The sequence below is a fragment of the Lissotriton helveticus genome, chromosome 12 (genome assembly GCF_964261635.1).
Source record: "Lissotriton helveticus chromosome 12, aLisHel1.1, whole genome shotgun sequence".
Lineage (NCBI taxonomy): Eukaryota > Metazoa > Chordata > Amphibia > Caudata > Salamandridae > Lissotriton > Lissotriton helveticus.
The window spans coordinates 699,540,452-699,564,177 of record NC_136073.1 but is presented as its reverse complement, the minus strand read 5'-3'; the positions used below and the strand labels follow the sequence as shown (position 1 = coordinate 699,564,177).

Below are 23,726 nucleotides of genomic sequence, written 5' to 3'. Positions count from 1 at the left end.
AGATAGGATTGCCCTTATGTGTTGGGGAAAATGCTACAAATAGTTGTTTAGTTTTCCTGAAGTTTTGTGTTCTTTCTATGTAGTACAAAATAGCTCTTTTGACATCTAGTGTATGTAGAGCCCTTTCTGCCACCGTCTGTGGCTTTGGAAAGAAGACTGGTAGTTCCACTGGCTGATTGATGTGAAATGCCGAAATTACTTTAGGTAAGAACTTTGGGTTTGTTCTAAGAACCACTTTATTCTGGTGTAACTGTAGGAATGGTTCTTGTATTGTCAATGCCTGTAATTCACTTACTCTCCTAAGTGAGGTAATAGCTATAAGGAAAGCCACCTTCCATGTAAGGAATTGTATTTCACACCTATGCATAGGTTCGAAAGGTGGCCCCATTAGTCTGGTGAGTACTACGTTGAGGTTCCAGACTGGGGAAGGTGGTAATCTTGGTGGAATGACTCTTTTAAGGCCTTCCATAAATGCTTTTATCGCTGGTATTCTGAACAGTGATATGTGCTGCCTGTTTTGTAGGTACGCTGCTATAGCTGCTAGATGTACTCTGATAGATGTGTACGCTAGATTACATTGCTGTAAGTGTAATAAGTAGCAAATAATCTCCCTTGTTGATACGTCCAGAGGGTTGATATTGTTGTTAGTACAGTCTATAGCAAACCTCTTCCACTTAGCTGCATAGCACGCTCTGGTGGTAGGACGTCTTGCTTGTTTAATTATCTCCATGCAATTTGGGGGTAGATCTAAGTACCCAAATTCTAGGATTTCAGGAGCCAGATCGCTAGGTTCAATTGTGTGGGATCTGGGTGCATTATTTCTCCATGGTTCTGTGTAAGGTGCATGGGTAGAATTCATAGCTTTTGATGTGGCACTTGTGAGAGTTGCAGGAGCGTGGTGAACCACGGTTGTCGTGCCCACGTGGGTGCCACTAGTATCATGGTCATTGAGTGTTGTTGCAGCTTTCTGACCACTAATGGGATTAGTGGGAGAGGGGGAAAAGCGTATGCAAATTTGTTGGACCAATTTATCCATAACGCATTGCCCTGCGACAGGTGGTGTGGGTACCTGGACGCGAAGCTTTGGCATTTTGCGTTCTGAGTGGCAAAGAGGTCTATCTCTGGTTGTCCCCATCTTTGGAAGAATGGCTGCAGTATTTGTTGGTGCAGTTTCCATTCGTGTATTTGTTCCGACTGTCTGCTTAAAATGTCTGCTATCTGGTTTTGGACTCCTGGTAGGTGTTCGGCTAACAGGTAGATGTTTTGAGGAATGGCCCATCTCCAAATTTCCTGTGCTAGTCTGGATAGTTGGAGAGAGTGTGTCCCCCCCTGTTTTTGAATATAATACATTGCTGTCATGTTGTCTGTTCTGATCAGGACTGCTTTGTTGGTAACATGCATTTGGAAGGCTTTCAATGCTAGAAACACTGCTAGTAGTTCTAGATGATTGATGTGCAGTCTTCTTTCCTGCACACTCCACCTTCCTTGTACTGTGTATTTCTCCATATGTGCTCCCCATCCTGTGAGCGATGCGTCCGCTGTTATTGTCACCTGTGGAATTGGTTCTAGGAACGACCGTCCCTTGGCAATGTTTGTTGTGTTCCACCACTTCAGAGAGCGGTGTGTGCGGTCGTCTACCAACACCAGATCTGTAATCTGCCCTTGAGCCTGATTCCACTGTGTCGCTAAACATTCTTGTAGCGGGCGCATTTGTAGTTTGGCATATGGTATTAGCAGTATGCAGGATGACATCATCCCTAATAGCTGCATGAACACTCTTGCTGGTAGTGAGTGTTGTGGCTGGAATCTTTGAATGATTGTTAGCATTGTTTGGATCCTGACTGGGTTGGGGTATACTTTGGCTTTTTCTGTGTCTATAGTAGCCCCCAGATATTGTTGAACCTTGCTTGGTTGTAGGTGTGACTTTGTGTAGTTCACCGTGAACCCTAGCTGGTGTAGTAGCTGAATTGTCTTTTGTGTGTTTTGAAGACATTCCTCTTGTGACTTGGCCTTTATTAGCCAGTCATCCAAGTACGGGAAGACATGTATTTGTTGTCTTCTTAGGTGAGCTGCCACCACTGCCAGGCATTTTGTGAACACCCTTGGTGCCGTTGTGACACCAAACGGAAGGACTTTGAACTGATAATGTTGTCCTTCTACCACAAACCTCAGGTATTTCCTGTGGGCTTTGTGAATCGGGATATGAAAGTAAGCGTCTTTTAGATCCAGTGTAGAAAGAAAGTCCCCTTTCTTCAGTAAAGGAAGTACCTGTTGGAGCGTGACCATGTGGAAATGTTCCGAATTTATGTATGCGTTGAGAGGTCTTAGGTCCAGTATCGGCCTTAGAGACCCATCCTTTTTGGGAATTAGGAAGTATAGGGAGTATACTCCTGTTCCTTGTTGGTGCTGTGGAACCTTCTCTATGGCATGCTTTTCTAGTAGGGATAGTACTTCCTGCTTTAATAGTGTCAGGTGATCTTGTTTCATTGGACGCTGTTTGGGGGGGATGTTTGGTGGGGTAGATGTGAGTTCCAGGCAATAACCATGTTGGATAATTTGTCTCACCCACCTGTCTGATGTGATGTTTTCCCAGACAGGTAGGAACTGTGATAGGCGTCCCCCGACCGGTGTTATATGGTCTGGGGGGAGCTGTATGAAGTCACTGCTTTGGGGTTGGAGAGTTGCGGTTGTTGTTTCCGCGACCTCTACCCTTGTTGTTGTTACCTCTGTAGCCACCTCTAAAATTACCTCTGGGTGATGTAGGTGTAAAAGAGGTTTGTTGCTGGCTTGTACCTGTATTTTTGGATCCTCCTCTATAGGTGGACCTACGAAAGGAACCTCTTTGTGTTGGCTGTTGCAATGCTCCCATTGATTTAGCCGTTTCGGTATCTTTTTTCATCTTTTCTAAGGCCTCATCTGTCCCTGTGCCGAAAAGTGTTTTCCCATCAAAGGGTTGGTTCAGTAACGATGTTTGTACCTCTTGTTTGAACCCTGATACCCTGAGCCATGCATGTCTCCTTAACATGATGCTTGTGTTTGTAGATCTTGCTGCAGTGTCTGCCGCGTCTAGGGCGCACTTTATTGAAGTGTTAGTAATTAACTTCCCTTCTTGTATGAGTTGATCTGCCCTCTTTTGATGTTCTTTAGGGAGATGTGTGATGAGTTTTTCTAACTCATCATAATGCGCTCTGTCATATCTTGCAAGTAGTGCTTGCGTATTAGCTATGCGCCAGCTGTTTGCCGCTTGAGATGCTACTCTCTTGCCAGAGGCATCTATTAGCTTAGACTCTTTGTCAGGAGGTGGAGCTTCTCCCGTAGATAAAGAGTTTGCTCTCTTACGAGCGTTTGTGACCACTAGTGAGTCTAGAGGAATTTGTCCTTTAATGTATATTGGGTCTTTTGGAGCTGCCCTATATTTCTTATCGATTCTTGGGTTCAGTACCCTAGCCCTCACTGGGTCTTTGAATATCTCTGATGTATGACTGAGAAGGCCCTTAAGCATTGGTAGTGTTCCTGATGTCCTTTGTGCAGTAGGTAGTGTTTCTAATAAGAAATCCTCTATTTGAGGTTCTGCGTGTAGTTCTACCTTGTGATATGTTGCTGCTCTATTAATGAGTTGCGCAAACCCAGTATTATCATCAGGAGGTGAGGGTTTTGAAGGATACAATTCAGGGTCGTTATCGTTATCTGACCCTACATTGTACTCTTCCCATGGGTCTGCCTCCTCTGGGATTGTGTCTTCATCATCCCCAGGATGTTCCCCTTCCCCTGTGTCGCTCTCTACATCTGTTGTAGGTGTAGATGGTCGTGTGGGAGGAATATTTGGTCTATTGTGAGGAAGAGGAGAAGATGGTGTGTGTCTAGGTTTTGGAGAAGGGGGAGGAGTTGTATTTGTCCCCATTGTTCTCTTCTTCGGATGAGTTTTGTCGTCCGAATGTTCATTCTTCCTCTTTTTAGGTAGTTCTGTGACTACCTTGCCAGTTTTTGGATCAATAAACAGTCTTTTGTTTAGGATCGGTCTTGTATTCCTGTGTCGGTACCGCAGTTTTCGGGTCCGAAAGGTGTTTTTTCTTTTGACTGTCCATTTGTATTTTCGGCACCGAGATTTTATTCGGATCCGATGTCTTCGGTATCGAAGATGTCCCCGGTGTCGAGGGTGTTTTCGACGTCGAAACATGTTTCGGTGTCGACATGGACTGCTTCGACTTCAAGCTTTCCTTGACTTGGAGCTTCGGTGTCGATGTGGTCCGTTTATCGGAGCCGCCATGGTGGGAGACCGAGTGTTTCGGTTTCGTTGCCGGGCTCGAAGGCGGGGCGTCGGAAACTTTTTTCGGTTGTCTGACCGGGCTCGAAGGCGGGGTCGACACCGTGCGGGGTCTGTTCTTTGGTAAAGGGACGTCGTCACTCACAGTTTGTTGGACGTCGATTTCCTCGACGTCGGACTCGTCCGCTTCAGACCCCGCCTCGTCGGCCTCTTCTTCCTCCTCTACTGGGTGCTGGTCCTCAAACAGCTCCGGGATTGCCTGTGACTGCATTCTCGATACCTCGTGTCTTCGGGCTCGACGGTTTCTAATCGTCGATTTTGAAGAGAACGCTGCACAGGCCTCACAGTCCCTGGATTCGTGTTCAGGGGACAAGCAGAGGTTGCACACCTCGTGTAGGTCCTTGTGTGGGAACTTAGCACCACACGTTGGACATTTTTTGAATGGAGTCCTTTCCATGGACCCCGGGCTGGACTACGTCGATTTTCTCGTAGTCGTCGTCCTTTGAAACGCGTCGGTATGGAAGTGAAGTCGCGTTCGATAACAATACCGTCGAATTGGAAAGGGTTACGCGCCGAATATAGCCTTCTTTATCGAAGTCGGTCCGGAGCGCTTCGATCCTCATCCGAACCCGATGGCGGAAAAAAACAATCTAAGGATGGAGCCGATGCCCATGCGCACTAACACCAAGAGGAGGAGTCATCTATGACGACAAAGACTTCTCCAGAAGAAAAACAAGTGCAATCATCCGAGCCCAACACCAGATGGCGATCTATTCATAAATGTACCATCTGCAGCCCATATGCCTCGAACCACTATTTTCCTCCATAGGATAACATTGACTGTTTTTCTGTGAACATTTTTTAAGTGTGGAGGTTGAGAAACTAAAGAAATTCTTTAAAATTGCATAAGCTAACAAAAACAATGTTACTTACCTGTTTTCAGGAATTGCCCCAGAGTAGGATCTAGGTATACTACTATGTGCAAGCCTAGTAATCTCAAAAGTTACTTACCAGCTATTTTACTGAAAAGCCTATTGAAGTCTCTGTATCTATGTAGTGTATTTACTAAGTATTGCATTTATCTGCATCCATACTGTAAATCAAACAAAAGTGCATATACATTTACAATTCAAATTGTACTTCAATTTCAATACTACTGTAAAGTACTTATTGCTTACCTGTGCCAGGCTTGCTTGGTTCTGGAAAATAAAATAAAGAATATTTTTATACAAAAACAATTGTTCTGAAGTTCAGTCTGAGTTTGTGAATTCATTTGCTGATTGGGTGTGTAAAACAAGTGCTTAACACTGTCCTTGGATACTGCCTTACTGCTTGACCACACTAACACAAAAAGAGTGAAAGGTTCCTTCTAACTTTACCTCTGCCTACCTTTGGGTTCCACTGGACGGTGCACACTATACCTCACTTTGGTATAGTATATACAGGGCCAGCTTCCTAAATCTTGCACAAGGAATAAGGGCTAGTACTGCGAGTATAGAGTATGACTCCAGAGGCCCCTGTGGTATAGGTATAGGATTTTAAAGACTTGGAGGTGAAAATATTGGAGTTGAAAGTGATGGGTCTGATGCCAGGGTCTCCTCGAAGGCCGGCCTGATTTTCTGAGGCAGGGTCTTCTTCGAGGAAGAGATGTTGCCTGTGTGAAGATGAAGGATGATCCTCTTCTGAATTTCATCAATTTCCTGCTACAGTGTTACGAGGCACTCCTTGACGTCAAGAGTGGGTCTCGTATCCAAAGTTCGCAGACTGTGGCTGTTTGGTTACTATTGTACTTCCGACCTTGAAGATGAAGCTGGCTTAGGAAGGTCAGCGCTGGTAGGTGTCCTGCGTTTTTCGGACAGCAGAGGGCTCATGCCCTTGGAAGGGTCTTTACTTGGCTCTGACGCCGGACTCCAGTGTCAACTAGCACTGGAGGGCAGCGGTGCACCAAAAGATGGCAGCGGTGTCCCGACAAGGCTCAACGTCCGACCCCCAGTGGGGCAGTGCTCAGCTCAAACATGGGCCATTTGTGAGTTTTGATGGTATCACATGAGGTGTGGGATTGAGGCATGGGCCGCAGTCAACCGAAGTAGATCGAGCATCCTCGGAAGCCTGCTTCCCCTATGAAATCCTCCTTGCCTGAAGACAGTCAATTAACTCGGGGACTGTCTTTTGTGCTGGGAAATTAAAGCAAAAACAGCAGATAGAATGAAAGCTGAATAGTACAAGCATTCACCCCCAGTCAACATATCTGTGTTTAATCCATCTTTATTTTGCCCACTACGCCAAATGCAAATCAGTCTTAATCTTGATAATCATGGAAACATACCAGCCCTAACTACCAAGCTGGGAGATTGGCCAACTCACCCAAAGCTTCCTCCTCCTCTGGGGGAGGGGGGGGGGGGGGACGATGGCCACTATCAGCCTCACCGAAGATAGCTGCGATCCTGCTGTGAACCTGCCATTATTCTCAGCACTGGAGCAGAGTATTTTTGCTGCAAAACCCAGGACAGTCGCAACGGCTGTCCTCGTGCTCCGATGAGTGGCAGATGGCCTGGAGGTCGACTCAAGGCTATTCAGTGTGGCATTAATGGCATCTCTTGAAGTGTGTCTGTTGCAATACCTCGTGTGAGCACTAGCCAAAGGGTAGTCTGAAGCACACGGTGGTAAAAAGGACCCCGAGGGCAGGCTGCACAACAACTGGGTCAAGGAAATTAAACAATACAGTTTGAAGAAATGCGAAGAGTGTTCTCACAGAGGATGGAAGGTAATAGACTGAGGCCACGACGGGAACAGACAAACTCATCGAGACCGGGAGCATGCTGAATCAGGGGGCAGAGACACGAACAATGATGTCTGGTCCAATGCACATCCAAGAACAGAAGAATCATGGTCAAGACCTTGCGACTCGAAAAACAAGTTGCAATTGTCCGAGCCCAACACTAGATGGCAGAAGTATGCAGAGCTCGTGAATCTACAGCCACACATTACGAACATAACATATTTCCAATATATTAAGCAGGTCAGAGGCAATAACGTTTTTATTTGTTCATTTAACTAAGACAGTTCAACAGTACTCCAGGATGGAGAAGTGTGCTTTTTCAAAGAAATGTAGTATTTGGCACAGAGGGTAAGGCTCACAATATACAATTCACAATCCCTTCATAAGTGGTCATTCAAGTTTTCCCAAGTATTACATTCTCAAACTAATCTTCATACTATTTGCAATAGAGATTAACTAACCGTATGGAGAATTGGTTTATTCTTGGCTAAGGTTATTATTCCAAGCCAATGGCCCAGGTTTTTCAGTAGGGATCGATCAGAGAAGTTTGCTGCAGCTTTGTCTGATGTGAGTAGTACCTTAAAAGAAAAATAAACATGGTGCAAGAATGAGCTGGATACGAGAACTCAAGACAAACTCTTTAAACTTCAGCTTAGAAAAAAAACTGATTTAACCTCATCGGATTTGTTATGTCAACATTGTCAACTATTTTTTAATATTGACGTATTTAAAGACAACCAAAGAATTTTTGATGCCATAGGTATCAAATGCTGCCTGAGTTATGAAACAGTGCTCAAATGAATTATAAAGTAGTGCGGGAAAAATAATGTCGACGTGGCACCCACCAAAGCAAGCACTCAAACCCACAACAGCCTACCACTAAAGAGGTACTGAAGATTGCTCTCAACGTGCAATAGGGTCAGGATTGAAGGTAGTACATATTGAATTTAAATTTGAATTTATTTTCAAGCTATATAAACCATGCACAACTTAAAATGTTGAAATAACATGGTACACATAGAACTGCAGTTGGCAGAACAAAACTTCAAGGTAAGGAATTTTAAAATATTGTGTTGTACACTTTCCACCTAGCTAGCTTATAGAACATTGGCCTTTCTTTGTCTTTTTTTTAATACTTTTTATTCAGCTTGAAAACAAATCAATAACAGTACAATATAGCTTCATCATGGCTGATCAAATGTGAATATACCAGAATGTGTACAAAGACTACACGAAGCAAAGAAAACAAAACAAAATAGAAAAAAACAAGAATACCGGCATGAGAGGCGTAATATAAAGAAAGGGGAAAAAGAATGGGTCAAACAACGCACATATGCTCAACAAAACAAATACCAGTCACGATGTGGCAAGAACAAGTTCATACAGTTCAGCTATTCACCCATTGTGTTCAATCATTAATCAACCTAAGCCTCAAAATTCCGGTGGTTCTATCTCCTGAACTAGTAATATTGGGTTGTGAGACTGATGGTTTGGTTTGATGTCTGCTCTGATATTTATTGCTATGTCCTTAATACGGCTATGTATTACGTCAGAATGGATTAGTCCTGATGCCCCCACTTTTGTAAATTGGAGAGCAAGGATTCTAGCTTTCCATAATTTAGAATCAGCTGTTTTTTTAAGGGGGGGTAAGAGAAGGCGTGAGAGGGGCCTGAAAATATGTTGGCCTTTCTTTGTCACAGCCACAACAAATATTTATAAGGCATACCCTATGGCTCCATAAAATCCTAATGACTTCAAATGGCACACTAATCTACATGCAATCAATAATGGTGATCAAATTTGACTAAAAGATAATCAAGCATTTGAAGATTTGCTCTGTAGTGTTCTATTGACGACTTGCACTGCATGCAAAGTTTACAAAAGATCAACCCTATTTGATTGTTTTACCCCTCTCCAATGTAATAGCACCCACACACAAACTAAACACATTTCAATACTAAGCTTCAGCAAAATAAAAAAGGGGAGGAAAGAAGATCACTGCAGGGGGGGGGGGCGGGGGTGTAAGTCGGAAACCAGTTAAAGAAAAACACTAAGCGAAGACAAGCTGCTGGAGTAATTACGAATAACAGCAAGCCTAGCCACACATTTTTATAGCCACTTAACCAGAACTTGGTACGCCCACTGTATCAAAAGTTAAGGAGAAATACAAATTAGAAGAATGCAGACCACCACACCTTTATATTTCTGTAGGTCTCACTAAGCACCATCTTGTTAAACTCCAGGTTCTTCAGGGTGTCCAAGAAGTTGGAATATAGACTATGGAAATTTGGCTCAATACTGACTCGCTTCATCACAAGGTACTGGGAAACCCAGGGCATGAACTCTTCCTTAACTGTTTCCTTCAGTTCTTCAACCTACACAGAAAATAAAAAGTTATAATTTCAGACACAAAAAAAGAAACTAGTTCCATTAAAAGATATTTGAGCACCCAAACACTACAATGAAGAATACGATTCATAAGGTCTTAAAATAATGTGCCTTCTAATTATTATTCTTACATTTTACCGGATGAAAATACATGTTCACTGCACTGTGCGTGCACCTAGAGCGAATTTGACTATTTTAAAGCTGCAGTGCAAATTATGAAAACTTAGAAATAATATACAAGTACTGCACAGACCCCAAGTATAGGTGAAGAAACTAGATTACAATTTATCCCCCGGCATTAAGCATAATTACATCAATTATAACCATCACCTATAAAATATGAGGTCACAGGATGGGGGAAAGTGGAGCAAGTTAAACTTTAAAGCACCAGATACTGGCCTTCTGCGTCATGTTGGACTGAGACAAGTTGTTGAAGATGAATGCAATCTTCTCTTGCACATTTTCAGGGGGCTCCGTGATTCTTTCGGTCTGATCAGTTGCCACAAGAAGAGTATCTATGTTGGTGGTGTTTATTGAGGGCTGGAGGATGGAAAGGTGAATCAATAAGCAATACAAATGGATAAGGTTTCTGAAATACAGCTTTTCCCCTGGCTAGTACATGAAAAAATGGATGCAGCCCAATTACAAACTGAATCATTGCATTAAAGTACAAGTTACTTACCTTCAGTAACGGTGCATCTGGTAGAGACAATTCTAGCCGCAGATTCCTGAACGTAGAATTATCCCCAGGCGTGAGACTGGATCCGGAAAATTGTTGCCACAGCATCTGTGCGCAGGGGGGCGGAGTTAGTTGAACGGACAGCAGCCCCTAGGCAGGGGACAAGTCAAACGGCCTCATGGCCAGGAAGCACATGCGTGAGAAAGAAGACAGTCGCGCAAAGCTCCAGCAGAGCAAGGAACAGGAGCACATGCCGAGGTCCACGGAGGTGGACCATAAGACCAGGAGTTCACAGCAGGCAGCTGGTAAGTACTATGAAGTAGTGTACCCAGAACAGCGACCCACGGGAAGCAAGAACATGTAGTACAGACCTAAATCAGACAACCAGAACCCAGGAGAACACCAGAAATGCCCCAGCCACCCTGGAACACCAGGCCGAAACATCGGACAACAAGGTGGAACAACACGACACCGTAGACGGCATGACAAAAGCTGGTCTGGCGATCCAGAGGCTGAATAGGGAGGGCAAAACTCACAGAAGCAGATATCCCACAGGAACAAGGGGCAAAATGTACGACAGGCAAGCCCTCTAGAAGGACAGAAACGCCATCAGATACTGAGCAGGACAGAACCTGGAGCAGCGCAAGCTGGGCGCAGGTGGAAGAAAAAGGGGCCACACCAAGCAGTATACAGTGACGCCAGGAAGTTCGAGGAACCCGAAAAGGTATCCACACCCACCCAGCTTAGGTTAGAGCTATACAATAGCCAACAAGTACCCCACCTAGGGTATGAAACACCTCAAAACAAACCGGGGGAACACCTCTGGGGAAAAGCCCGTAGCAGAGTTCAACAGAAAAGACCTGTGGGTATTACAACAGGCGGCTTACCAATCAGCCAAAAAATACACAGACTGGCAAACCCGAGGATCTATACAACTTCACTAACAGCCAAAAAACACACCACAAAAACTGAAGGGCTGTACCAGTAGCCAAAAGTACAGAGGGGCCAACTGAAGGACCCTGAGGGCATTCAAAGCCTCACACAGCATACAAACGGGCCAACCAAACACTGGGCCCAGATAGAAAGGTGGGAAAAATGTCCCTTATAAGACACCTGAAAACCGACAAGCCAAGCTTACAGAGGGGGAGGAGGACAGAGCCCCGTAAGGAATCATTGAATAGCGGAGTCCGCGTGGGTGTTAAACAAAAGAACTCCAAATTAGGTCAACCAGACGCTCCCGAATATTCTCCGAAAGACGCTAACCCGCAACCAAGCACAGCAGCGGAGTGCCACAGAACTCGCCATAGCTTGGGCGAGAGAATCAGAGACATCCAAGGACAAACGGAGAATAAAGACGGCTAACTCCCGACCATCCAGCACATGGTAACGCAGATCAGCGCGGCCACATTTGTGGGCAATGCAAGACAGAAGGGACTCCGCAGAATCCCAGAGGCAGGAGGTATCCCTGGTAAAAATACAAAGTGTGCTGAGCACACGCAGTGCAGCACTAGTGGACGCGAAAATGTTACGCCCCCAGGAGTCCAACCACTGTGCATCCCGTGACGGAGGGAGCAACACTGAAGGCAAGGAAGGAAAAGCAGCCGCCAGGGCCCTGAGCAGATGGGTGGGAAAAAAGACAGACTGGATCGTGGGGAGCAGGGCGGTGGATGAGCGGCTGAGGCACCGGATCCCTCGTAGCAGGACTCCCCCAGAAGAGAATTGTGGAGTGAGGCTTCAAATGGAAGAAGCGGCTCCCCTCCACCAGAGCCCTGGTGGAGAACCTCCAACAAGTGGTCAGTGGGATTGGAGCAACCGGCTTGCCCACTTGCAAAATGCCAGTGACAGTGGAAATAGCCCAGGCAAATGCCACACCAGCCTCCGTAGGGTGTCATGGGGCGAGATGAACTCTTCCGTGGGCGAAGGCTGCAACCTAGACCGCCCATCCCCATGCCCTGCCGTAGGAAGAAAACGGCCAGGCCCTGAAGGATGGAGGACCCATGGACGAGTGAGGGGTCTACGGAGAGGGCGGAGAAGCCTGCGGTGCAACCAACTGCGCAGTGCGGAAGAGCGCATTTGGGGGCTGTGGACACGGAGACGGAGTAAAACCCGTCCTGGAAGCTGACCGTGAAAAGGCAATGACGCGGCGTCCAGTCTCCGGTGAAGATGAGACTAGGAGACAACAATCCTCCGGAGAGTAAGAAACATCCGGAGTTGACTATCCTACTCCGGGATGGCGCCGGGGAGTAGGCCACGGGCAAAGGTGCGACCACGGACGGCACCAAAGTGTCCACCAGAAGGACAGTCGGCCTCCACCACCATGTGCCTCACAGGAGAAAGGATTCAGAAAAGGGGGTGGTGATGAACAGAGTGCCTGAATTAAGCAGACCACTCTTACCCAGTCCAAAGATCAGGGCTTGATCCATCACCGTTTTTTAGCTCACTGCACCATCCCAGCTCAGAACTTGGCTATATGCAAATTAGTCTGTTCCTGTCCCAGTGCATGATGGGAACAGGGCAAACCAAACTACCAAGCCAAATGGCAGAAACCGGTCCCCGGAAGCTTGTCACCTTTCTGGTGAAGAATTGGCTTGGTAGTTTGGTCTGCCCTGTTCCCATGATGCACTGGGCCAGGGACAGACTAATTTGCATATAGCCAGGTTCTGAGCTGGGATGGGGCAGTGAGCTAAATAACGGTGATGGATCAAGCCCTGATCTTTGGACTGGGTAAGAGTGGTCTGCTTAATTCAGACACTCTGTTCATCACCACCCCCTTTTCTGAATCACAGGAGAAAGGGGCAGGGTCGGCGCCGAGGCGGCCAATGAAAGGCGCCGAAAAGACGACGGCTCGACCTCCGATGAGGCAGCCGCCAAGGGCCGAGAGGGGCCCAGGTCCCAGACCCCACCCGCAGCACTGCCAGGGAGGAAAGTCGTTGGTGCCGGACAGTGTCAGCTCGGCCTATGGTAAGACAGCAGCCTGCCAGAGGACCAAGGGGGACTTGGGGACATCACAGGGAACCCCGCGGGGTTTTACAGCGAAGCAGGGGCGCCATGGGTCGAAGAGGGGAACCCCGTAGGGCCGCACCTAGACTACACCACCCCTCCAAAACCTGAAGCCGTACTAGTCCGCGCCGGGGGCGAATCCACCGGCGAGTCCAAGGAAGGCCCCGCGCAGGGCGAGGGATCCGCAGACTTCTCAGAAGGAGGAGGGGGACTGTGATAAAGTGCCATCTTTCTTGCATTGGTATGCCCCCACTTTTTCTGACTGCTGATGTGCTTTGACTGAGTGTGCCCTGGGCTCCTTGTGAGAAGTTGGCCTGATATGCAGTGCTCACTATTCTAGTGATCACTATGTATCATTCCAAACGACCCTTATTGATGATTGGTTGTAAGTCAACCTGATAGACCAGCTATCCTAGTAGCATGGACAAGAGCAGTCTTTAGGCTAAACTCTAGAGGGCGTGTTAAGCCAGCTGTTTTACCACCACATTTACCCTTTGAACACCAAGTGAAAGGACACCACACAAGTGGTTATGAAAATAAAAGTATATTTATTTATAACAGTACTACCCTGAACTCTTTTTGAGACAGGGAGCTAAGCACACAACAAAACTCTTAAAGAAATACTGAAAGTCGCACAATTTACACAAATGCCCGAGGGGCACGAAAAACCATATACTACAAAAGTGGAATGCGAATTACTAGCAGGTAAGTAACTATTCTCAGAGGCTTTGGGATCGCTAGGACTAGACTACTGAACCTTTAGATTACGAGCAGGAGGCCTAGGGAGATCGGGTGCAGAGTGTGCACTCTCACGCGGGATGCGGAACAAAGTCTATGGAGGCTAGTAAATGCAAAGTTAGTGTTATCGGACGAATCCGCCTAGGTAGAGCTGAAACGAAAAAGGATCTGGACACTTAGATAGTTAAGCTATGCTGGAGCACCGAAATGCTTAGGTTACCTAGCCCAGGGGCTGCGGCTGCATAGGTCTGAAAAGACGTCGGGAATCCTCGTTGCAGTCTATGGAGCCTGAAAGAAGAAGTTGCTGGCAGGCGACCAGTGAAGATGTTCGATGTGATCCAAGCCTGGATCGATGAAGATGGAGACCTGTAAGCAGAGGGGACCAAGTCCTGAATCACTAGCCAGTGATTAGGTGGGCACCAGGATGGCACCGGGCGAAGTCACCGCGACCAGGTGAGTGGGCGATGCTGGGCTCTGCTGTCTCTCGGACCAGGAGGCGTTGTCGGCGACCAGGATGGAGGGGCGAGCTGTCCCACGAAGGTATCTGTTGTCGACGTCGCTGGACCCAGGATTGGGGCAACAACTCTTGGCAAATGCAAGCCCACGCGGTGGACTAAAAATGGCGTCTGGAGTGGACCAGGAGGGTCTGGGGTGCTCCTCTGTTGGAGGGGAGCAACCAGACCAGCGGTGTTGTCGTCGTGGTTCGTCGTCAGAAGGGCCACTAGCCAACGGCAAGTGACCTGGACAACGCGGTGAGCAGCAAAGAGCAGAAGGGCCCCACGCAGATCTCGTGGATGCAAGGGGGCTGGACTTCGGTGCTGGAGCTGCTCAGGGTCGGGGCTTCTCAAACCCCAAAGCACTCACTCAAGGATCCCTCGGCGGTCGTGCTGGGCAAGCGTCGTGCAGTCTTGAAGATGGCCGGTCCCTCGAGGTCTCGTCACACCCACGGGTCTCAGCTGGGCTGAAGATGCAGGTAGAGGTCAGAGGTGCCAGGGAAGCCGGTTCTCGTCGAGCTGGGCAGTCTTGATCCTGAGGAGAGACTTACAGCAAACCGCGATGCTTGGATGGTGCCTGCAGGTGCAGGGTGGCTACTCCTTAGCCACAAGGGAGAGTCTTCAGAAGTAGTTCAAGAGTTCTTTCGTGGAAAGGAGTCAAGATTCAGAATTATCTCATTTGGGAAGGGGGCCTGCTCCTACCTTTATTCTCAAAAAGGGGGCTGGCACGCGACTAGGTCCTGCCCATGGGTGGGACCAGGAGGGGGGTGGTTACACCCCTCTCCTTTGTCCGGTCTCTCCCCAGCTCAGGGGCTGGTGTGCCCCAGGAACTGGTTTGAGCCAGCCTATGCACAGTGAGCACATGGGTGCCACTTGCAGTCACCTTCCTCTCACGCCCTGCCTACCTGGGATACACATAACCCTGTCTGGGATGGTGCTAGCACCGCCCCTGACAGGAAACCCTTTGTCCAAGCCTCCCGCGCTGGAAGGACTCCCAGCAGCAGGAGGGCAGACTTGTGTCTCGGTGGCAGCATTCATTTTGTGGAGCTGAGGCTATGTTCAACTTTAACCAGGGTTACAGGCTACCAACATGGCTTCTCCCTCTAGAGGGGTGGAATGCTACCCCCGTCGCCAGAACTGGCGAGGGGGTAGTATTCCAAAGCGTATGACACCTTACACGACATGTTTAGATAATGTCAGACCAAAGTTACCATAACCGCGAGGATTATAAGGCACTTAAGAGTATATGGTCTGACGCTATCATGGAAACGGCTAAGGGATAGATCCCGAAAGCCGCAGACAGGCTCAGCTCATGCCAGAGCACCATCTCACACGATTCCAAGTACTCTGCCTTCAGGATTGTTAAGGCCTGCCATAGGAGTGACTGATAGGAGATCTGTGTGTATACTATATCTAAAGCAAGGGGTGATTACACCACCTTGCTCCCAGCTGTCAAGCAGCCAGTTGTGTCTGTTTAGTCAGTCAGCCCAGGGGTGGCATAATACATGCTGCAGCCCCTGGGAGACTTCTGGGTGCACCTCTGCCCTGGGTACAGGGACTTGGAGAGGGCCCAGTGCCAATTCAGTACCTGGGTACAATTTGGAATAGAGAGAACAGCTAGGCTGTGGGTCTGATTAGCAGGCCCACAGCCAGAGAAAGTCGTAAACCAGTGAAGCAAAAAGCAAAAATCTGGGTGATCATAGGATTGCAGACCCTACTCTCCTACAGCCTGCACCACCAAACTCTGAGGCAGAGGGTGAGTGGATAAAAATTCTGGGTCATCAGGAGCAGCTCTGTACCTCCTGGCAACAGCTCTAGACACAGCAGGAGCTGACAAAGGTTTCTTTTAAACTTCTAAAATTGGATCTTTAAGGGCATCATTAAAGGGCAGCAATGGTTCAGTCACCGATGATGGAGAGTGAAGGACCTCTGTGAGAAGATTTGACTTGAACTCAGCAGTAGGTAAAGCAATGTTCAACAAACCTTCTGAATCACAATATGGTAAGGAGCCGCATCTTTAGAGGGTTCGTCCGGTACTGAAACCAAATCCCATTCAGGGGACAGTTCAAGGCCACTGGCCACTGAAAGATCCTCAAAAGGGTCCTCAGGATCCTGCAGCTCACCCTCCTCCAAATGCTCCTCACAATATCTCTTCCTCCATCAGTCTCTGGGCTTCACGCCTCGACCTGCACTTCACATCCGAAGCCGCTGGATCCACAGACGGCTCCGTCGAAGCCGGTGCCGGTGCCGAGCCCCACGCCGGACGAGGAAGAATCCCACAACGTCGCTCAGGGTTCGGCATCAGGGATGATGGAATCGGCGTAGAAGGATTCGGCGTAGACTACTTCGGCGACGATGGCTTCGGAGTCGAAGGCCTCACCGGCGTCAGAAAATGCCAATGCGGCGCCGAAACTGGCATAAAGGGCGCAGGAGCATAGGTTTGGGGAACACCAAGACCAAACGCCATCGGACCCGTGGGACCAACAGGAGCCCCAGAGGGGTACATAGCCCTGAAATAAATACCACATATCGCATTTAGTAAATGCGTCGGATCCTGACCTGGAGACGGAAAAGTTGGGTACGAACCCCCAAAGCTGTTCTTGAGGGCGTGGAGTCGATACGACGTCGACTTCCTCTTCAGGCTGGTGCACCGGAGTCGACAGACCTTCGGGCAATGGAGCCTCTCCCTCTCCAACCATCTCCCGCTCACCTTCATCCTCCCGATCCGGAGAATGGGATGGAACCGGAGATGGATTCGCTGTCTGCTTCGGCGAACCTGGCGAATTCTTATATGACGCCTCACCCCCGGCGTCTTGATCTTCCGAAGCCACCATCTCTTTCTCAACCAGCTTCACCTGCGACTTCGGCTTAGAACCTGAATCCTTCCTCGAGCGATGTCGGAATTCATGAGACCTCTTCTTATGCTTCTTTTTTGAAGATCTTGCAGCATGGGCCGAGGACGAGTCCGAACGAGACCTCGAGGGAGATCTTGACCTCGAGCGTCGAGTCCGTGACCTCAATTTCTTCTTCTCCTTACTTCCTTTAAGCTTTGCCACAATAAGCTTAGCTTCTCTCTCCCGGAGGGCCTTAAGGGTAATTTTCCTACAAGACCGACAGTCTTCGACATCGTGGTCGGAGCTCAGACACCATCAGCAGCATTCATGCGGATCCGTAATGGACATGGTTTGCCGCATTCTGCACAGGCTTTAAATCCGGTCTTCTTCAAAGACATGTCGAAAGAGAAGACAATGAAACACCAACAACACAAAGTAGGAATATGCTACTTACCAGTATGCATCGGTTCTTGGCATGTAGGGCTGCTGACATTTATATCTATGCATAGATCGCCGCCTAGTATTGGATGTTTGCACATTGTTGTCCTGGAAGAGTCTTCGAAGTATCACGAGATAGGTGGCTCCTCCCCTGGACTACAGTGCGCATGGGCATCCCCTCCATGCTCAGATTGTTTTTCTCCATTGTGGCAGAGATGGAGTATGATACAGTAAGTGATGACCATGCTTGAGAATAAACCTGAGTGCTACAGCTGCGACAGGCACCAGGGAGGAGGGTGGGCGATATAAATGTCAGCAGCCCTACATGCGAAGAACAGATGCATACTGTTAAGTAGCATATTCCGTTCGAGGCATGTGGGCTGCTGAATTTATATCTATGCATAGAATAAATAGTAGTACCCTCTTTAGCGGCGGTTGCCCGAGCCAGCTGCAGCAGTCTGAAAAAGTTTTTAGAACAGCTTGACCTACAGCAGCTTGCTGTTTTGAGTGTACATCCACACAGTAGTGTTTGGTGAATGTGTGGATGGCGTGAGAAGTTGGCCTGATATATGATGCTCACTAGTCCTAGTGATCACCTTGTATCAGTCCAAACAACCCTTATGGTGATTGGTTGTAAGTCAACCTTATAGACCAGCTATCCTAATGGTAGCATGGACAAAGCAGTCTTAGGCTAAACTCTTTTGGCATGTGAAGCCAGCTGTTTTACCACAATATAACCCCTTGAATACCAAGTGAAAGGACACCACACAGGTTGTTAGGAAAATAAACAGTATATTTATTAATAACAACACCTCTGAACTCTTTATGAGGTCAGAGTGCTAAGCACATGACAATCTCTTACGAAAAACACTACAAGTTGCACGAAATTACAATGGGCACGACAAACCATATACTAAGTAAGTGGAATGTGAAAGTCAGTAAAAGGAATGGAGCTGTCCAGAGGCTGTAGGATCGATGGGACCACGCTATACTAACTTCAGGTAAGTAATAGGAGGCCCACGGAACGCGTGTGCAGAGTGTGAACTCACACGCGAGATGCGCAACAATGTCTATGGACAGTACAGTTCAAGTTAAAGGTGAGTATGGACAATCCTGACTAGGTAGGACTAAAACGACTGTGGAACTGGACACTAGGACAGTTAAACTACTCTTAAGCACCGAACTGCTCTTGTTACCTCACCCACGGGCCGCGGGTGCATAGGTGTCAAAGTGCGTCGGGTTCTCGCGTTGAAGTCAATGGAGCCTGAAAGAAAAGATGCTGCAGGCGACCAGGAGGAAGATGTCCGGTGCAATCCAAGGGTGGATTGTTGAAGGAGACCTGAAAGCAGAGGGGACAATGTTCACAGTCACTAGCCAGTGACTGGAGTGGAACCAGGAAGGAACCAGGTGTCGTCGTCGCAATCAGGTGAAGAGTGGACGCTTGACTCAGCAGCCACGTGGACCAGGAGGAGTCTTCGACGACCAGGATGGAGGCAGGAGCTGTCCCACGCAGGCTCTCGCTGTCGGCGGTGTTGGATCCGGGATTGGAGGCAACGGGCCTTGGCAAAGGCAACCCACGCGGTGAGTGAAGAAAGCCTCTGGTGCGGACTAGGAGAGTCCGGGGTGCCCCTCTTTTGGAAGGGAGCAAGGGCCAGTCTGGAGCAACCAGACCAGCAGTGAAAATTCAAAGGTTCGTCGTCTAGGAGGCCACTAGCCAGGCGGCAAGTGACCAGACAACGCGTCGAGCAGGAACCAAGCAGAAGGGCCCCACGCAGATTTCGTGGATGCTGGAGGGCTGATCTTCGGTGCAGGGGCTGCTCGGGGTTGGGGCTTCTCAGTCCCCAAAGCACTTGGTCGAGTTTACCTTGGGAGTCGTGCTGGAAGCGAAGTGCAGGTTCTTTCAAGATGGCCGGTCCCACGTGTCTCGTCGCACCCACGGGTCTCAGCTTTGCTGCAGATGTAGGTAGAGGTCGGAGAGGTCTGGGAATCCGGGTCTCGTCGGGCTCTGAATTCTGGATCCTCGAGGGAAGACGACAAAGAGAAGCCGCTGGACGCTTGATGGTGCCTGCAGTTGCAGGGCGGACACTCCTTGTCCACAAGGGAGATTCTTCAGTCTTCTGTGGAGCACAACGTCGAAGGCCAGAGTTTCTTCTTGTTGAATAGTTCAGGATAATCTAATTTGGAATGGGACCAGCTCCTACCTTTAATCTCCTAAAGGGGGCTGCACTACTGACTAGGTCCCTCCCCTGGGTGGGACCAGGAAGGGGGGGTGGCTACACCCCCTATCCTTTGTCCGGTTTCCCGCCAGAGCTGGGGCAGGGATGCCCCAGCAACTGGTTTGAACCGGTGTATGCACAGGGCACCTTGTGTGCCCCAGGCATGTCTCATTCCTTTCATGCCTCCCTACCTCAATACACAAAATCCTGTCTGGGCTGGTGCTAGCACCTCCCAAGGCAGGAAACACTTTGTCCAAGCCATCCTCGCAGGAAGGACTCCCAGCAGCAGGAGGTCAGACTTGTGTCTGTGGTGGCAGCATCCATTTTGTGATGCTAAGGCTCGAGTTAACTTTAACCGGGGTTCACAGTTACATACATGTTGTGTCCCTCTAGAAGGGTGGAATGCTACCCCCGTCGCCAGAATTGGCGAGGGGGTAGTATTCCAAATCGTATGACACCTTACTCGACATGTTTTGATAATGTTACACCAGAGTTAGCATTTAACCGCGAGGTTGATAAGGCACTTAAGAGTATATGGTATAGCGTTATCATGGAACAGCTATTAGGACTTGGTTCCGCAAGCTGCAAACGGGCTCAGCTCATGCCAGAGCACCATCTCTCATAATTCCAAGCACTCTGCCTTCAGGATTGATAAGGCCTTCCATAGGAGTGACTGATAGGAATATATGTGTCCATTTTAGGGTTAGATATAGGTATACTATATCTACAGCAAAGAGTGTTTACACCACCTTGCCCCAGCTGTCATGCAGCCAGTTGTGTCAGATTTAGATGGCCAGCCAGGGGTGGCATAATACATGCTTCAGCCCCTGGTAGGCCCTGGGTATACCTATGCCCTGGATACCCAAGGTATACTGTACATGGACTGATAAGGTGGCCCAGTACCAATTGGTAAATGCACCTAAGGTACATGGAATCCATTTTAACAGAGAGAGCAGGAAGCCTGGGGTCCTGAATACCAGGATCCCAGGCCAACTAAGTCAAAAACCAGCAAAACACTAGGCAAAAAGTTGGGGGTAACCATAGTCATTATATCCACCTTCCTACAGATGGTGGTCCATGTGGCTGCTCTACAAATGTCCTCTAGAGGAATGTTAGCCAGGAAAGCCATGGATGCCCCTAACTTGCGTGTGGAATGCGCTCGTGGGGGAACTGGTAATGTGCGTTTAGCCTTTTGATAACAGATTTGTATGCACTTAACAATCCATCTGGCTATACCTGACTTTGAAATTGGGTTGCCTTTGTGCTGTGGAGAGAAGGCAACAAACAGTTGTTTAGTTTTTCTGAAGTCTTTAGTCCCGTCTATGTAATACAGGAGAGCCCTTTTAACATCTAGTGTGTGTAGTGCTCTGTCTGCCACTGAATCAGGATTTGGGGAAAATACTGGTAGTTCAATAGTTTGGTTACTGTGGAACTGTGACACCACCTTGGGCATAAATTTAGGGTTGGTACGCAGCACGACCCAATTAGCATGAATTTGAATGAAAGGCTCTTGAATAGTGAGGGCTTGCAGCTCACTAACCCGTCTGAGCGACGTGATTGCCACCAGAAAAGCAACTTTCATGTGAGAAATTGAATCTCACAAGAGTGAAGAGGTTCAAATGGTGGACCCATGAGCCTGGTGAGGACAATGTTGAGGATCCAGACAGGCGAAGGCGGGTGTCTTGGAGGAATGACTCTTTTGAGTCCCTCCATAAAAGCTCTAATGGCCGGCACTCTGAAAAGGGAGAGGTGCTGTCTATTTTGAAGATAAGCGGCCATTGCAGCTAAATGTATCCTGTTGGAACTATACGCAAGATTGCATCTGTATAGGTGCAGCAAGTAACAAATGATGGTTTGCGTGGAAGCATCCAGTGGATTAATGGTATTATTGGAACAATACATGACAAAACGCTTCCATTTTGCTGCATAGCATGCCCTGGTGGTAGGTCTTCTAGCCTCTTTGATGATGTCCATACAGTCAGGGGGCAGGTTTAGGTAGCCAACCTCTATGACCTCAGGAGGCAGAGTGCAAGGCTTAACTGTTGCGGATCTGGGTGCTGAATATCTTCATGGCTCTGTGTGAGGAGCCTGGGTGTGAGTTTTAGTCGCTGGTGGGGCACCACCGAAAGTTCTAGGAACATGGTGTACCAGGCTTGCCTTGCCCACGTTGGAGCAACTAGGATGAGTGTCATGGAGTGCTGCCTCAGTTTGCGAGCCACTAGCGGTATGAGTGGCGCTGGAGGAAAAGCGTACGCAAATCTGTTTGACCAGTTCATCCATATCGCATTGCCCTGAGACTGCGGGTGTGGGAACCTGGTGGCGAAGGTGTGGCATTTTGCGTTTTCTGGTGTGGCGAAGAGGTCTATCTCTGGATGACCCCACTGCTAGAAATATGGTTGGAGCACCGAGGGATGTATCTCCCACTCGTGCATCTGATGGCCGTGCCTGCTGAGCAGGTCCGCCATTTGGTTGTCCCTGCCTGGGAGGTGTTCCGCTATGAGGAACATGTTCCTCTGAATGGCCCACTTCCACATGCTTTGTGCTAGGTGTGAATTGTGGGGAGTGTGTGTCCCCCCCTGCTTTTTAATGTAGTACATTGCAGTCATGTTGTCCGTCCGGATAAGCACGACTTTGTTGCAGAGATGCAACTTGAATGCCTTCATCGCCATGAAGATGGCCATCAATACCAGGAGGTTGATGTGTAACCGTTTCTGCTGTGTGGTCCACAGTCCCTGCACAGTATAATGGAGGACATGAGCTCCCCAGCCCTGGAGAGACGCGTCCGCTGTTAGCACCAAATGTGGTAGAGGCTCCTGGAACGGTCGTCCATTGCAAAGGTTTTGTGTGTTCCACCAATGCAGAGAGTTGTATGCACGACCGGTCACCAACACTAGGTCCTTCAGCTGTCCGTGAGCCTGGTTCCACTGACGTGCCAAGCATTCCTGAAGCGGACGCATGTGTAGCCTCGCGTGAGGGACTATAAAGATGCAGGAGGCCATCATGCCTATTAGTTGCATGAACACTTGCGCTGGGAGTGAGTGTTGTGGCCTGAATTTCTGAATGAGTACCTGCATGCTGTTGACTCTCGCTGAGTTTGATTGCGCCGTGGCAGTGAGAGTGTTTATTTCCGCGCCTAGGTACTGTTGTACAGGGGCGGGTTGAAGATGAGACTTTGGGTAATTGAGTGAAAATCCTAGACTGTGTAGGAGGTGAATTGTGCGGGACATGTGGCTGGCACACTGCTGGGCCAATTTTGCTTGGACCAGCCAGTCGTCTAGGTACGGATAGACATGGATGTGTTATCTCCGAAGATGCGTGGCCACTGTCGCTAAGCATTTGGTAAACACCCTGGGGGCAGTAGTGACCCCGAAAGGCAGGACCTTGAACTGGTAATGCTGGTTGTTGATGGTGAACCTGGGATACTTCCTGTGACTGGGGTGCATGGGAATGTGGAAGTAGGCATCCTTCAGATCTAGGGTTGCTAGAAAATCTCCTTGACTGAGCAGTGGCAGAGCTTGCTGTAAAGTGATCATGTGACAGTGTTCTGACAGGATGTATTGGTTTAAGGGTCTGAGGTCTAGAATGGGCCGTAGAGACCCGTCTTTTTTGGGGATTAGGAAGTACAGTGAATACACCCCTCCCTGCTGGTCTAAAGGCACGAGTTCAGTTCTATGGCCCCTCTTTGCAGCATGGATAGGACTTCTTGCTGCAATAAGTGCATGTTCTCTGCGGACATAGGACGGTGCCTTGGGGGTATGTTGGGTGGAGTGGACGTTAACTCTAGACAATAGCCGTGACATATAAGTTGTCTCACCCACCTGTCTGTGGTAATGCTTTCCCAGACTGGCAGGAACTGCTGAAGTCTCCCCCCGACTGGTGTGGTATGGTCGGGGGGC

General features: G+C 48.5%; 1 protein-coding gene across 7 annotated transcripts in view; it reads right to left on the bottom strand.

The window, feature by feature from the left end:
- The window catches only part of CNOT1 (CCR4-NOT transcription complex subunit 1), a 1,826,813-nt gene that overhangs the window by 837,531 nt on the left and 965,556 nt on the right, over positions 1-23,726 (bottom strand). For all 7 annotated transcript variants that reach the window (XM_078668607.1, XM_078668606.1, XM_078668608.1 and 4 more), the window contains 3 exons: positions 9,831-9,971; positions 9,239-9,418; positions 7,505-7,621 (listed from right to left, as the gene is read on the bottom strand). In XM_078668607.1, the coding sequence (XP_078524733.1) occupies positions 7,505-7,621; positions 9,239-9,418; positions 9,831-9,971 (438 nt within the window). The remainder of the gene's footprint in view (positions 1-7,504; positions 7,622-9,238; positions 9,419-9,830; positions 9,972-23,726) is intronic.